Source organism: Nerophis ophidion, linkage group LG06 (genome assembly GCF_033978795.1).
Source record: "Nerophis ophidion isolate RoL-2023_Sa linkage group LG06, RoL_Noph_v1.0, whole genome shotgun sequence".
In the NCBI taxonomy this organism is placed as follows: Eukaryota; Metazoa; Chordata; class Actinopteri; order Syngnathiformes; family Syngnathidae; genus Nerophis; species Nerophis ophidion.
The window spans coordinates 38,483,248-38,499,102 of NC_084616.1; the positions used below are offsets into that span (position 1 = coordinate 38,483,248).

Below are 15,855 nucleotides of genomic sequence, written 5' to 3' on the forward strand. Positions count from 1 at the left end.
AAGATATTTAAACATGAACTACAATGCGATCAAGATATGGGAAAAAAGTAAATGCATTCCATTAGCCACAAATCAAATTTGTGATCATAGTTATAAATGCTCTGAAAATACACACTGATGTGATGTTGCCGTGGATGCTGTAAAAGTCTGTAAATATGTACTGTATATGGAGTATCATTGTTGATTATGTTTTTGCATTGTGTGTAATATTTCAGTGGCCAATTTATTAAATGTACTTGTTTAATAAAACCACTGTCTTTTTTTTAATGAATACATAGGCCTACTATGTTACTGTATTTTAATATTAGTCCTTATAATGGTGGTTGGAGAGCCAAATATCTTCTGAAGTTGTACCTTGTTAAAAGAGTTTGAGAACCACTGCTCTAGAAAGTTCACAAATGTTAAAAGCTCTTAAAAAAGTGTCTTGTGATCATATCAGTATTGTTTGGGTTCAGTTTTAAATCTCACAATTGTAGTCACTGAGTTACTGTGCATTGCGTGTGGATAAGAAATCAACAAATTAAGTAGAAAATTATTTAAATAAACCATTTAGATTACAGACCATATATCCATATTGCCTGAATTAATTCTTTTCTCCAAATGTTGGCGTGAGATAAACTGGAGTATGATTGAGGTATTATTAAACTGTGTCAATTAAAATGCATTTTTGAAATAATTTTTTCTAAGCCAGAAAATGGGTATTTCTAACAACTCAAATAGTGAGCAGTGAGAGACAAAACCAAGTATATCTCTCACTCAGACATCATTGAGACATTGAAACCAATACTCATTGATTGTCTTTTTGCCGAAATAGCAAAGAGACATCTGAGAACTCAAACAGTGAGTAGTGAGAAACAAAACCATGTGTATCTCTCACTGAGTCATTATTGAGACATGTTGGAGACCAGCTCATTCATCTCTCATTTTGGTCTTTGTTGAAATCGGAAAAAGAGATAACTGTTAGACAACTTTGAGATCTCTCACAGTGCTCACTGCGAGCCTTATTTCTCAGGAGCTACATTTGAGAAGAATGAGAAATCTACTTTGGTCTCGATTAGTGCTCTTTTGTGTCTAGGAGATATATATAAGACATATATGAGATCTCATCTTCAATTTTGCTTTGCTATGGGGAGGTGTGACGCATCACCTGGTCTGCACTTCATAGCCTACGTTATGATGGAAAAAAATCACTGGGCATCACAGAAAATGAATAACTCTGTCAATTTTCTCCCGTTAGATGGCTAGGAAAGCAGTGGGGGGAGAAGAAACAGCCTTGCTCAGATTATCCGAAGCTGCTGTAGGATCGTCCTTTGCTCGAATCCCTTTAGCCTCCACTAAGAGGATCTAACCAGATTGGAAGGGATATAAATAAACACACCACTGTTGATCTACATTGGCTCCAAACAAAACTACGACGACCTTTGAATGATGGCCAGTGTAGATTAAGTTTTCCGTTCAATTTGGACATCGCGTTGTTAAAGGTCGACTCGTTATTACAGCACTACCAAGGCTGCCCTTGGCTCTGTACAAAATTTATTGTCAGAACCAAATGTGGTTTAAGTTTCAAATAAGGAAGCAGATGTGCTTGCAATGATTTTCAGCTGAGATCAGAATCGCATAGCTGTCTGTTCTGAAATATATACATTTTCGGCTCTTTGTATTTGATGTTTGCACTCAATTTACCAGTCGATCTACGTTCCCATCCTCGCGTCACGAACTGTGGGTTATGACCGAAAGGACAAGCTCACGGGTACAAGCGGCCAAAATGAGTTTCCTCCGCCGGGTGGCGGGTCTCTTCCTTAGAGATAGGGTGAGAAGCTCTGTCATCCAACGGAAGCTCAAAGTAAAACCGCTGCTCCTCCACATCGAGAGGAGCCAGATGAAGTGGTTCGAGCATCTGATCAGGATGCCAACCGAACGCCTCCCTATGTGGGTGTTTAGGGCACGTCCGACTGGCAGGAGGCCACGGGGAAGACTCAGGACACATCGGGATTACTATGTCTCCCGGCTGGCCTGGGAACGCCTCGGGATCCCCCGGAAGGAGCTGGACAAAGTGGCTGGGGAGAGGGAAGTCTGGGCTTCTCTGCTTAGACTGCTGCCCCCGCAGCCCAATCTCATCTCACCCATCCAAAATGGATGGATGAATGGCTCATAGAGCCCTCTACTGCAGTTTGTGTGTGTTTTTCTTGCATGCTTCAAGTCATGCATGTCTCTCTTATTTGAATTCTCTCATCCAGCCTGCAAACATGACCACCTCATTTAGGCAAAAGTGTTAAAAGTTTGAAATGTAGGTGGGCTCCTCACTATGCAGCAGTGATGCCTTTCTTTCTTAGTTGCGTGAAAATCATAACATTAGGTTTTACGAACTTGTGAATGTCATTGAAATCCTTTAAAAAGTTGACTCTTTAAAAATGTGTAAAAGCCGCATCAATCCAGGCAGTGCTTATCACGTGAACGTTTGTTGCCATGGTGATGTATAGTGGGTATGCTCGCTACAATAGCTTCTTTTTCCTGATGAAACTTTGTTTCACTTGTTCTCATAACTACTCTGATGTTATTTGTGATGTTAAGCTATGCTTAGTACAAATGTTGTGAAGCTGTGACGCGTCAGAGGGGCTTGACAGCAGTTTGTGTGCTTGCGCGAGGGAGCATGACAGTTTGAGATCAACTGTCAGAAAAATAAAACTGATCAATTCATAGAAGCTGCATTATTTATGCATTTTTTTTTTTATTTAATAGTCGTAGATATAACTTCTTAAACTATAGGGGGTAGAGGAAGGCCCAGAGCTTTTACATGGACTTGATGGTAAACAGATGGTAGAGTGGTTGACCAGAAACTTGAGAGTTCCTTGTACAAATCCAGCTTAGATTTAGACAAACTTTATTGATCTACGAGGGAAATTGTTCTCAAAGAGAGGTAGCTAACATAAAAGCTGTCAGGTATTTGACAGATTATGGCGAGTGACTGTGACAGTTTGACCAGTGACAATAGTGACTATACAGCTGGATGGAGTGCGGCATAAAGGAGTTCTTGAATCGAACACTGTGGGAACGAAGCTGAAGGAGCCTGTTGGATTATGAGCTCTCCTGTCCCTCAGTTGTCTGGTGGAGTGGGTGGGATTGTCCATGATGGCGAGCGGTTTGTCCAGGGTCCTCATGTCCCTCACTGACAAACGCCTCCACCTGCGTGCTAATAGTTTGGCTGGCTTTTCAGATCAGTTTGTCAACCAATTTGATCTGACAAACTCAGGGTGGACACTCTGACCACTGATGTTGCTCCCCCAACAAACCACTGCAAAAGTACAGGGCACTGGCCACAACAGACTGAAAAAAAAATCTCCAACAACTTGCTGCACACATTAAAGGACCTAAGCTTCCTCAGGAAAAGGAGTCTGCTCATGCCCTTCTTGTCCTTCCAGTCCAGTCTGTTATACAGGTGGACTCCCAGGTAATTGTACTGCTCCACTGCTGCCACCTCCCAGCCCTGGATGTTCATGGGCTCCACAGGGGTCATTGTCATCTTGAAGACGATGATTAGCTCCTTGGTCTTGTCCACGTTAAGGAGCAGATGGTTTGCCTGAGACCACTCCACAAAGTCAGCGATCAGTGTCCTGTACTCCATTTCCTTTCCCTCTCTGATACGCCTGACCATGGCAGAGTCATCAGAGTATTACTTCAGGTGGCAGGACCTGGAACTATACTGGAAGTCTGAGGTATTATGGGTGAACAGGAAAGCAGACAGGACGGTGTAGAGCACTTACACCACAGGGAGGTCCCCAGTCACACGAACTGTGGACTGTCAGACAAGTAATCAGTGACCCAGGAGAGAGTGGATGAACTCTCTCCAGGCTTCTGCCACCCTAGTAGGTCCCGTTGTGTCTTTGGGCAAGACACTTCACCTTCCTTGCTCCCAGTGCCACTCACACAGGTGTATGAATGTCTGGTGGTGGTTTGAGAGATCGTTAGGAAAAATTGGCAGCAGTCAGTCTACGCCAGGGCGGTTATAGCTAAAGATCGAGCTTACCACCATCGTAGTGTGAATGTCGACTGAATTAATTGATGTTTGGTGGTGGTCAGATGGGTCGTAGGCGCTAATTACCAGCCACGTTTCCACCAGTCTATCCCTGGGCAGCTGTGGCTCCAAATGTAGCTAACCACCATGTGTGAATGTGGACGGTAATAAATAATGCATACTATCCAACCCTCCCGGATTTTCCGGGAGACTCCCGAAATTCAGTGCCTCTCCCGAAAACCTCCCGGAAGAAATTTTCTCCCAAAAATCTCCCGAAATTCAGCTGGAGCTGGAGGCCACGCCCCCTCCAGCTCCATGCGGACATGAGTGGGGAGTCTGGGGACAACCTGTTTTCACATCCTCTTTCCCACTATATAAACAGCTTGGCTGCCCAATCATGTTACAACATCTACGGATTTTAATAAAAAACTGCACACACAAGGAGACAAGCAGAAGAACGAGGAAGTTACAGTCATGGCGACGCCGTCTGTAATAGAGTATTCTATGGTGTCTATTGCCATCTCCTGGTGAATGTTGGCTATAGAGTTATGGGATTGCTTTTTGATTGGCCAACGATTTACGTGGTGTTGTGCACCTGACGGCAAGTGAGGGAGTCTGTTCTGAAGCCCAAAGTAAAGAGACTTAACTTCATCACCTCGCATGGTTATTGACTAACCCAATATATTCCACAGTCTACGAGCAAAATGAAGAAATACGCTTGCAAATTCCAAAATGAATGGAAACAAGAATTTCAGTTTATCCAGGAGAGTTTGAAGAGTAAGGGGTATGTTGCCTGTAAATTTTGTAGAACAGACATCTCCATTGAACACGGTGGCCGAACGGATATACTCTGTCATGAACAGTCAGCGAAGCACTTAGCGTCCGCAGCGCAGCATCGTTCACAACCCAGTATTATGGGCCACCTCGCAAAATGGAGACACGATGGTGTAACTTATCCTGAGACAAAGATGGCTATGCTGATAGCAAGATCCCGTTCTCGCTCGCCAGTACGCAATTGGCAGAACAAAGATTACTCAAATAGTGAAAGGTAAGTGTTTTTTTTAGTAACCATCAAGCACAGTACAGTTAGAACAACTGTTTTTATTACTGTGTATTTGATAGGTGCCGTCTGAAATTCAACTATTTATCTAATTTATATATATATATATATATATATATATATGAAATACTCAAGTTGGTGAATTGGCTGTAAGTATACTCCTCCCCTCTTAACCACGCCCCCCGCCCCAACCACGCCCCCAAACACACCTCCACCCCACCTCCCAAAATCGGAGGTCTCAAGGTTGGCAAGTATGAAATAATGGCTTCTCAGTTCACACTCTGAAGCACTTCAAGTGTCTAGAAAAGCGTTTTATAAATCTAATCCATTATTATAATTACTAAGTAAGTCTTGGCAAGTGTGCATTGATGTCAATTTGTTCCCACTTTTCAATACGACAGAACGAAGCGATCAAAAACTACAAGCAGGGCTCACTTCCATAGGTATGAACCATATTTGACGCTTGGGCATCATTTTAGTATCAGGACACTAACAATATTTTTAGGTGAAAAAGAAGAAAAGCATCATGCAGTGGGACCCCTTTAACAAACAGGAATTATGTATGTACACACACACACACATGTGTATATATATATATATATATATATATATATATATATATATATATATATATATATATATATATATATATATATATCCATCCATCCATTTTCTACCGCTTATTCCCTTTCGGGGTCGCGGGGGGCGCTGGCGCCTATCTCAGCTACAATCGGGCGGAAGGCGGGGTACACCCTGGACAAGTCGCCACCTCATCGCAGGGCCAACACCGATAGACAGACAACATTCACACTCACATTCACACACTAGGGCCAATTTAGTGTTGCCAATCAACCTATCCCCAGGTGCATGTCTTTGGAGGTGGGAGGAAGCCGGAGTACCCGAGGGAACCCACGCATTCACGGGGAGAACATGCAAACTCCACACAGAAAGATCCCGAGCCTGGATTTGAACCCAGGACTGCAGGACCTTCGTATTGTGAGGCAGACGCACTAACCCCTCTGCCACCGGGAAGCCCCACATACATATATATATATACATATATACATATATACATATATACATATATACATATATACATATATACATATATACATATATATATATATATATACACACATACATATACACATACATACACATATATATACATATATATATATATATATATATATATATATATATACACACATACATATATATATACACATACATATATATACACATACATACACACATACATATATATATATATATACACATACATACATATATATATATATATATATATATATATATATATATATATATATATATATATATATATATATATATATATATATACACACACACAGATAGTAGTCAGATTGTTATTTTGGGGTGACATTAAAATAATTCGTCCCAACTTTGTAAATGACCAGTAAATTACATATTTTGTTACTTATCTGTTCCAAAATGTCTGACCAAGGCTGTATACTAAAACATTCATGGAAAAACATTCTGTGAAAAAACGATCATACCAAAAGTGGGGCGTACAAAAAGCGAGGTACCACTGTATCTATATTAGTTTTATTGAAAGCTGAGAAGTCTATCAGTAAAGATAAACAAAATGGTTCCAATATGTTTATCCTCTTTGGTGTTCAGTCTCCTCCCCCTCCCTGCTGTTTCCTCCACACACTGTTGGCTGCTGGCAAGCAACGCAGAGCGCATGATCATAAGGGGACAAATCCACAGCAAGAGGGAAGATTTTTTTCATCTGCTCTATCATATAGCGATACATAACAACCCATCCTCATCTAATGTGACTGAGGTCACTCGGCGCCTAAATGGAAGTATTGCAAGTCGCACTTTGACCCTTCACATTGGACTGCTCCTTTTTGTATCTAAAATACAGGTAAAGATATGCACTTCATTTTCTGTTCATTTGTATACCTCCTTTGAAGATAAAGAAGCTACTTTTGAGAATGGATTGCAAAATGCAAGACACCAATTCTAATTTTAGACCTAATCTTGGTGAGGAGGTTCTGAACTAACCGTAATAAACATAGGCTGTGTCTCAATTCGTACACTTTTTAATTTACAATTAAACTTTGTCTCAAATCATACGCACATGTATTGTAGGTGAAACTCAAAACATTTGAATATCAAATGTTGATTCCAGCAATTATATTTACAAGATTAAACTAATATATTACACAGGCCAAAGCAACTTAAAATATTTCAAGCTTTCTTTTTATTTAATGTCAAATATCATGGTTCAGAGTTTATTCATCCATTTTCTACTGCTTGTCCCTTTCGGTGTCGTGGGGGGTGCTGGAGCCTTTCTCAGCTGCATTCAGGCAGATCCAACACAGACAGACAACATTCACAACCTCATATTGAAACTCTCAGAAAATTTGGAGTTTTCAAACACTGTAAGGCATGATCATCAACATTATAAACAAAGGCTTGAATTATCTCACTTTGTACATACTTAGTTTATTTATCACATTACATTCACATTTAAAGTTGAATTGCTGACATGAATGGACTTTTGTACGATATTAAAATGTTTAGAGTTTCACCTGTATTGGGGATGTAACGATAAATGGTAACTGTGCTAAATCTCCAGAGGGTTAGTATTACCGTTAAGATATATATATATATATATATATATATATAAACTGACTGATAACTATACTTTGATGAACTTCCACACTGACTAGTGCCAGCTTGCTAGCTTAAATCATAACATGAGAAAGAGAAATCAATGTTTTTTCCCCATTAAGAAACGACAGATCACAATCTCAATTTATATAAACATTACTATCAGAGCAACTAAGCTATTTTATTGTCCACAATGAACCTACAAGGTGTTTTATGGCATGTCAAGGACTGTTGAAAAGAGTAGGATACCACAACTCCTGTCAGAAATAATAATGCATATAGATTTAATTTGGTTTTCACTTGTCATTTAAATACATCTTAAAAGTTTTACAGTACAAACCTACATTCAAAACCAAAACAGTTTAGCCATTAAAACTGATAAAATACAAAGACTAAAACACTATCAGTGAAGCATAAGAAACACAAAACAGGCGAAATAGTTTTGTTTGCAAAAGTATTTATCTTAGCTATTTTGTTTTTAAAATAACTTTGCCAATGTGTGCATATGTACTTTTAAAACACATAGCAATACTGTGATAATAACAGTGACATCTAATCCCTTTCCTGTACAGATATATACATACGCACGCAAACACACATGGTAACTCTTCAAAACGATATAAATGAGGTACGAAAAAATGTCAGATTATCAATGGTGTACAAAAAGACATCGCAGATCTCCAAGAACAGATTATCAGAGAATCTTGTGATCATAGACTACACACAATTAAAAAGGGCAGGTGGATAAACCGAAAGAGGAGAATGCAACATTGTGCAAACAGTAGAGTCCCCAGCAGCCATACAACAACCATTGGGACCACAGCAGTGTTGTTGAAAACAAAATGGAGATAGAAGCATGCACCAACATTTGCAACTAAATTACCATAAATTGAAAAATATTTTAGGGAGGAGATGGCTGCATTGAGACAACAGCTCAATGGCAATCTGGGAAATATCAGTGTTTTGGAAAATATTGATTGATTGATACTTTTATTAGTTGATTGCACGGTTCCGTAAATATTCCGTACAATTGACCACTAAAATGGTAACACCTGAATAAGTTTTTCAACTTGTTAAGTCCGGGTCCACGTTAATCAATTTATGGTATTAAATGCGGAAATCATTTTACACGAAAGAATGACGTCATCATTGCAGGGCCACATATCAATCCTCGATCCTATGCAAGGGCAGTTGACAGAGAAGAACCAGATGACATGGACGCTGTTTCAATGGAGCAACAGGTGGTCAACTTTCTGCAATCAAGCGAAATTGACGTCGATATTAACACCATTGATGTGTGTATTTCACTGAATAGAAGAAGCAACAACACCCCGCCAGTAATCATCTTGAAGCTTGCCAACAGGAAATCCAAAATGGCATTGCTGACACAGGGAAAAAAGCTGAAGGGTACATGATCAAACACCTCAAACGCAATGCTGAAATCACGAATATTGAAACTCCCAGAGCGACCCAGAACAAGAACGATAATGGAGTCTGACGGAAAACGAACACCAACATTCAATTACAAAATACTTAGGGATTACCAAACAAGATGATATGTAGTCAGGTGCAGATTCATCTACACTTATGAACATTCATACAGCAACATAAAGATTGCTGGACAGGAAAGTATGGAACTGAAAACCTTCAACAGCATAGATTACAATTGTCCAGAATTAGATAAGGATATAGATACATTTTTTTTTTCTTTCATACTTTCTTTTATCATACCAGACAAACAATAGAACGGAAACATTAAAATCGGCAACAAACTGTCATTTATTTATTTAAACATCAAACGTTTGTATACTAACTACAACAATTTGAAGCATTTTTGGAACAATTCAATAGACCCCTCAAAGTGATCGCTATCTCAGAAATATGGATAGATGCTAAAAAAGGAATGGATTTTTACCTGAAAGAATATGAACTAAACTTTATCAACGGAACCTACACAAACGTAGGGTAGTAACTGTGTGCGTGATGAAGGACCTAAAACTACAAAGTGGTAAAAAAAATATGTCATTAGCTATTGATAATATCTTTGAATGTATAACCATTGAAATATAATAATGAAAAAAACAAGAACATATTAAATCACCTAAGTCAGACATTGATACATTTGAGAACTGGATTAAGGCAACTTTCACTGAAATCGTTCAAAAATAAAATTATGTAGAGACTTCAACTTTAACCCCTTGAACACTAACAAAAGCCAATATAGGACTATAGACAAAATGTATAGCCTGAATTTACATCCTAAAATTACAAGACCAAGCAGAATCTCAGGATACAGTGCCATACTTACTAATATTTTTTTTTTTTACTAATGATTGTGATAATACCACAAGTTGCCTGCTAATATCTGATATCAGTGATCATCTGACAGTTTTCATAATCTACGACAGAAACTACAATAAGAGGAACATTGATAAGACATTTCGAAGAATATGCACAGAACAAAGTATGACAGTTTTCAAGAACCATCTGAGATATCAAAGATGGGACAATGTCTACAGTGAAAACGATGTAGATGATGCAGGTGGTAAATTTTCTAAATACTTTCAAGATGCTTTATGAACACCATTGTCAAACAACTTAAGAAGCCAAAGAAAAACAATCAACCATGGATAACAAAAGGTTCGAAAATTTCTTGCAAAAAGAATACTTTATGACAAAAATCTACATAGACAGAAAAGAAGTTCAAAACGTATACAAACAAGCTAAGGAAGTAATATTTCTGTTAGTTATTAGACCGGAACAAAAACGGCATGAGAGCATCTTAAATAGCATTATTATAAATGGTGTTAAAGATTATCCTAAATACTTCTTAGACAGAAAAAAAAAAAAAATTAAAGCTGCAAGCAGCGTTGGTCGGGTCCGCCTTTGGCCGCTGCCGCCGTGTCCCGAGTCCCGATCTTAGTCAGACCTACATAGAAGTTTTTGTTTCATCACTCTACGACATTCCTAACAGAATTTACAAGCAGTTTTGTCAGTTTTTTTTCTTAGGGGGCGCTAGAACCCAATTTTCATTGTTGGGGTTTGTTTTTTTATTGGATGGCAATTTTCACCAGTCCTGATGTGTGTGTAACATTTGGTGAGTTTTGAAGCATGTTAAGGGGGTCAAATTACAGATTGGCGTTTCTGGATGTTGTTGATAAATGGCTTTCGCTTGGCATAGTATAGCTTTAACTTGCACTTTGAAGCATTTTAAGGGGGTCAAATATCAGTTCAAAGAGGCAAAAAAGGCATTTTTTGCAAAAATTTTGTTTTGAAGGGGTTTTTGCCAACTTCCTGTTGATTTTAGGTATAAAAGTGTTTCATTGGAAATGTAGGTCTAAGTCAGACCTACATAGAGGTTTTTGTTTCATGTCTCTACGACATTCCTAACGGAAGTTACAAGCAGTCTGTTTTTTGTCTCTTCCTAGGTGGCGCTAGCGCGCAATTTTCATTTTTGGGGTTTGGTTGCTTAATAAGTTGGTCTGCCGCTCCATACCGATGTGTGTGTCAAATTTGGTGAGTTTTGAAGCATGTTAAGGGGGTCAAATTACAGATTGGCGTTTCTGGATGTTGTTGATTAATGGCTTTCGCTTGGCATAGTATAGCTTTAACTTGCACTTTGAAGCATGTTAAGGGGGTCAAATTAGGGTGCGAAGGTGCGAGCGCGCCTTTGGCTGCTGCCCCCAAGCCCCACGGTAGCAGACACCTTGGTGGCACTATTTAATGCATTGTGAAAGTAATGCAGTTGTTGTATTGAAGTGAAAATATCAAGCTTCCTGTTGATTTTTGCCAAAGTATGTTAATTATTCAAATGTAGGTCTAAGTTAAACCTACATAGTGGTTTTTGTTTCATGTCTCTCTGACATTCCTACCGGAAGTTACAAGCAGTTTTGTCTTTTTTTTCTTCCTAGGAGCAGTTTGTCTGTGTTTTATTCCTAGGGGGCGCTAGAGCACAATTTTGAGTTTTGGGGTTTGGTTTTTTTATTAGCTCGCAATAGTTGCCAGTCCTGATGTGTGTGCCAAGTTTGGTGAGTTTTAAAGCATTTTAAGGGTGTCAAATTACAGCTCAAAGAGGCAAAAATGACATTTTTTAGGAAACTATGCGCAGGGGTTCTTTGAAGGCGCGTAAAATCCAAACCGGAGCAGTAATCAAAACTTTGTTCGACCACTTTTTTTTTAAAATGGTTCAATCTCTCTCCTGTGCGAGTTTGAAGCCGAAACGACAAACGCACTGGGAGGAGTTTCGATTTGAAAAAGGTGACGGGTTTTTACAGAACTTTTATTTTGAAGGGGTAATTGCCAACTTACTGTTGATTTTTTCTGCTAGCTGTCAATTATTAAAATGTAGGTCTAAATGAGACCTACATAGAAGTTTTTGTTTCATGTCTTTCCGACATTCCTACCGGAAGTTACAAGCAGTTTTGTCTGTGTTTTCTTCCTAGAAGCAGTTTTTTCTGTGTTTTATTCAAAAAATTTTCTAGAGCGCAATTTTGAGTTTTATAATTCTTTTTTTCATTAGATCGCAATTTCTGCCAGTCCTGATGTGTCTGCCAAATTTGGTGAGTTTTGAAGCATTTTAAGGGGGTCAAATTACAGTTCAAAGAGGCAAAAAGAGCATTTTTTTGCGAAAATTTTGCTTTGAAAGGGTTTTGCAAAATTTCTGTTGATTTTAGGTATAGGCGTTTCTAATGGGAAATCTAGGTCTAAGTCAGACCTACATAGGAGGTTTTTGTTCCATGTCTTTATGACATTCCTAACGGAAGTTACAAGCAGTCTGTTTTTTGTCTCTTCCTAGGGGGCGCTAGCGTGCAATTTTCATTTTTGGGGTTTGGATGCCTAATATGTTGGGAAGGCATGCCTGACCGACGTGTGTGTCAAATTTGGTGAGTTTTGAAGCATGGTCAGGGGGTCAAAATACAGCGCATAGGCGAGTATGCGTGCGGAAGAAAGAAAGAATAATAAAACGCACGAGATACAATAGGGTCCTTGCCTATGGCAAAGGACTCCTGTGGAGTCCTTTACAGGAGTCCTTTGCCATAGGCAGGGCGGACCCTAATTACAAAATGAACGAAGTAGTCGAAAGCTTTAATAAGTACTTTGTAAACGTTGGAGCAAATCCGGAGGAAAAGATTCCAGATACCGAGTCAGTTGAGAACTTGAATGTCACTACAGACAGAAATCCCAACTCTATGTTCCTAGGAGTGACAAAAAAGGAAATGATTAATAAAAGGTGAAAAAAGTAAATCCAAAACCTCAACTGATTCTAACGGATTTGACATGGAAACGATAAAAAAAGGTTATTGAAGAGATTTCAGAACATTTAAACGTATATCAGCAACCTATCATTTCAAAGAGGCACATTACCAGATAAAATGAAAGTAGCAAAAGTCGTACCAATTTATAAGACAGGAGACAAACAAGTTTACAAAACTACAGACTAGTTTTTATACTTCCACATTATCCACTGAAATTATTGAAAAACTGTAACAGATTGGACAAATTGAAAAGGAAACACACAGACAACCAATGTGGATTAAGAGCAGGGGCGTCGCCAGACATATTTCAGTGGGGCACGTGCCCCACTGTTGATCTGCAGTGCCCCAGTAAAAATTTCACCAATAAAAAAGAAAACGCTTCAGAGTTTAAAGTCTACATAACATAGACAACAGCGCACATACTACTTAATATGGTAATTGATTGCTACTGTATGCACTCCACGAAACAGTGAGCACATGGCTACTTAATATGGTAATTTATTCGCGTGTGGATCGAGACTTTGGTTGAGAGAGAGAGGCGAAACTGCGTGAGGTAGGTAACGTTAGCCAACAACAATTTGTTAATGACATTATTTTGATTTGACTCAAACTGTAACTCCTAGATGGATATCAGAAAGTTATTCACCCGCAGCAGAGAAGAAGCAAAGAATGAGAGATGTAAGTGAAGTCCTAGCTAGCTAGGCAACATAATATTCTTAAATTGATGCTAAATTAGCTAACGTTCTTCCTTGTATGAAGACAAACATATTCATTTGCTGTACGAGCTGTCGGGGGAATTTCCAATGAACATGAAACATAATGTTGGTTATTGTCTGCTGGTTCTGCATCAATGATGATTTGGAGTAAGCATGTGTGAGTTGAGTGCTTCTCAAATGGTTTATCTTCAGGAAGAAAAACATTTTTCCATATCATCAAGTCGTGAGCCACATTTTTAAATCATTCCAGTTTATTTCACAGAAAAATAGCACAGTAGACTTGTCTTGTTAATCGCTGTGACTTTGACTAAAATAATCTTGTTTTGTCACCAGAAAAATAGCTACAGCTAAAGCATCTGGTTTTGTTTCCAGAAAAAATAGTAATATTTCTGTATTTGTTTTCAGAAAGATGGCTGAAAATATTGGGTTTTGTTGCCCCATTTAGATTTTATTAAAAATATATTTCCATGTCTGTCCTGAGTCCTCCTCCAACTTGTTAGTCGGTTTGCCTTTTGCTAAAATACTCACTAATAGTCACTACAAAAAAGGCTAAAATAATCTGGTTTTGTTGCCACAATTTCATTTTTTTCTCCCTAAACTTTTTTTTTTCATGCACACATGTGACTGCGACTCACTGAAAATGACACACAATGCACTTTTATGTCACGACCCAGCAGTTGGGAACCACTGGTCAACTGTATAACAGTTACTGTAATATTTCCATGTCTGTCCAGAGTGATTGACCACTTTGCAAAAATGAAAAGGAGACGTTACAGTTTACTTCTCAGAAAATGATTCCCTGAACAGTCACACAACAGTTCATTTATTCTACTACTGTGGCTTTATATTTTTGTGTATATTTTCTAGTTTTGTGTATCTGAAATAGGATTCGCCACATTGCCATAAATGGGAATTAAATAATATAAAAGAACCCAGAGATGTAGGGGTGCTTTATTTTTTGTAGATGTTAAATTTGCAGATGATTACTGCAATATATATTTCAAAAAGATTCATTGCTCTTCCTTTTTGCTTTTACCAGTAGCAGTTTAGAAGTCTGGAGTAAAAAAGTGCACAAGTAGGTCAAATGCATTAGTTAATTTCAGGTGGTTAATCAAAGATCCGTACAACATAATCTGATATGATTTCATAGTTTAAAGCACTATTTATGTATTTTTTATGATAAGTGCTAAAAATGTTTTTGCTTGCGCGCTTTGCACGCTCACATGAATTATTTGTGCCCCAGTACAGTATTAGGTCTAGTGACGCCCCTGATTAAGAGACCACATCTCAACATCAATGGCATTAATCGAAATAACAGAAGAGATCACCAATGAAAGAGATAACAAAACATGTGCTGCTGCAGTGTTTATGGATTTAACAAAAGCATTTGACACAATTAACCATAATATCTTTATAAACAAATCAGAACGGTATGACATCAGAGGGTTGGTCTTGAACTGGGTAACAAGCTACTTACCCAACAGAAAGCAGTACGTGAAAATAGGCGAACACACTTCTACAAAGCTGGAAATATCTTGTGGCCTCTCTCAGGGATCAATACACGGACCACAATTGTTCAAGTTTTATATAAACGGCATTTGGAAAGTATAAACGACTTAACGTTAGTATTATTTGCAGATGATACAACTGTGTTTTGTCCTGGAGAGAACACACAGAAGCTAATACAAATAATAACAGAATTAATTAACAAATTAAAAAGATGGTTTGACAAAAACCAGACTATCTTTGAATCTCAGTAAAACTAAAATATTGCTATTTGGTAACAGTAGAAGAGAAAGTCAAACACAAATACAAATAGACGAAGTAGATATTGAAAGGGTAAAAGAAAATAAATTTTAGGTGTAATAGATGATAAAATGAACTGGAAACCTCATGTAATAAATATACAACAAAGTAGTGAGAAACAATAATTAATAAAGCAAAATATGTTCTGGACCAAAAATCACTTCATATACTCTACTGCTAGCTAGTGTTACCATATCTGAGTCATTGTGTAGGAATATGGGAAAACTACAAACGTGCGCTTCATTCACTAACTGTGTTACAAACAAGATTAAGTAGAATAATATATAATGTTTGATATAAACAACATACAAACTCTTTATTGAATCATAAATATTGAAATTC

The 15,855-nt window shown here is 38.2% G+C and overlaps 1 protein-coding gene across 6 annotated transcripts in view; it reads left to right on the forward strand.

Annotated features, from left to right (window-relative positions):
- Positions 1-15,855, forward strand: part of LOC133554665 (cyclic nucleotide-gated channel cone photoreceptor subunit alpha-like) — an 82,937-nt gene that overhangs the window by 47,057 nt on the left and 20,025 nt on the right. The window contains exons 1-2 of one of the 6 annotated variants that reach the window (XM_061903671.1): positions 6,766-6,984; positions 8,892-8,977. The exons of 2 other annotated variants lie outside the window; for them this stretch is intronic. In XM_061903671.1, coding sequence (XP_061759655.1) covers positions 6,799-6,984; positions 8,892-8,977 — 272 coding nt within the window. In that variant the 5' untranslated portion in view covers positions 6,766-6,798. Of the gene's footprint in view, positions 1-6,765; positions 6,985-8,891; positions 8,978-12,255; positions 12,296-13,648; positions 13,670-15,855 lie in introns of those variants that run through there. 3 more of the 6 variants (XM_061903677.1, XM_061903676.1, XM_061903675.1) reach the window with 3 other exon arrangements.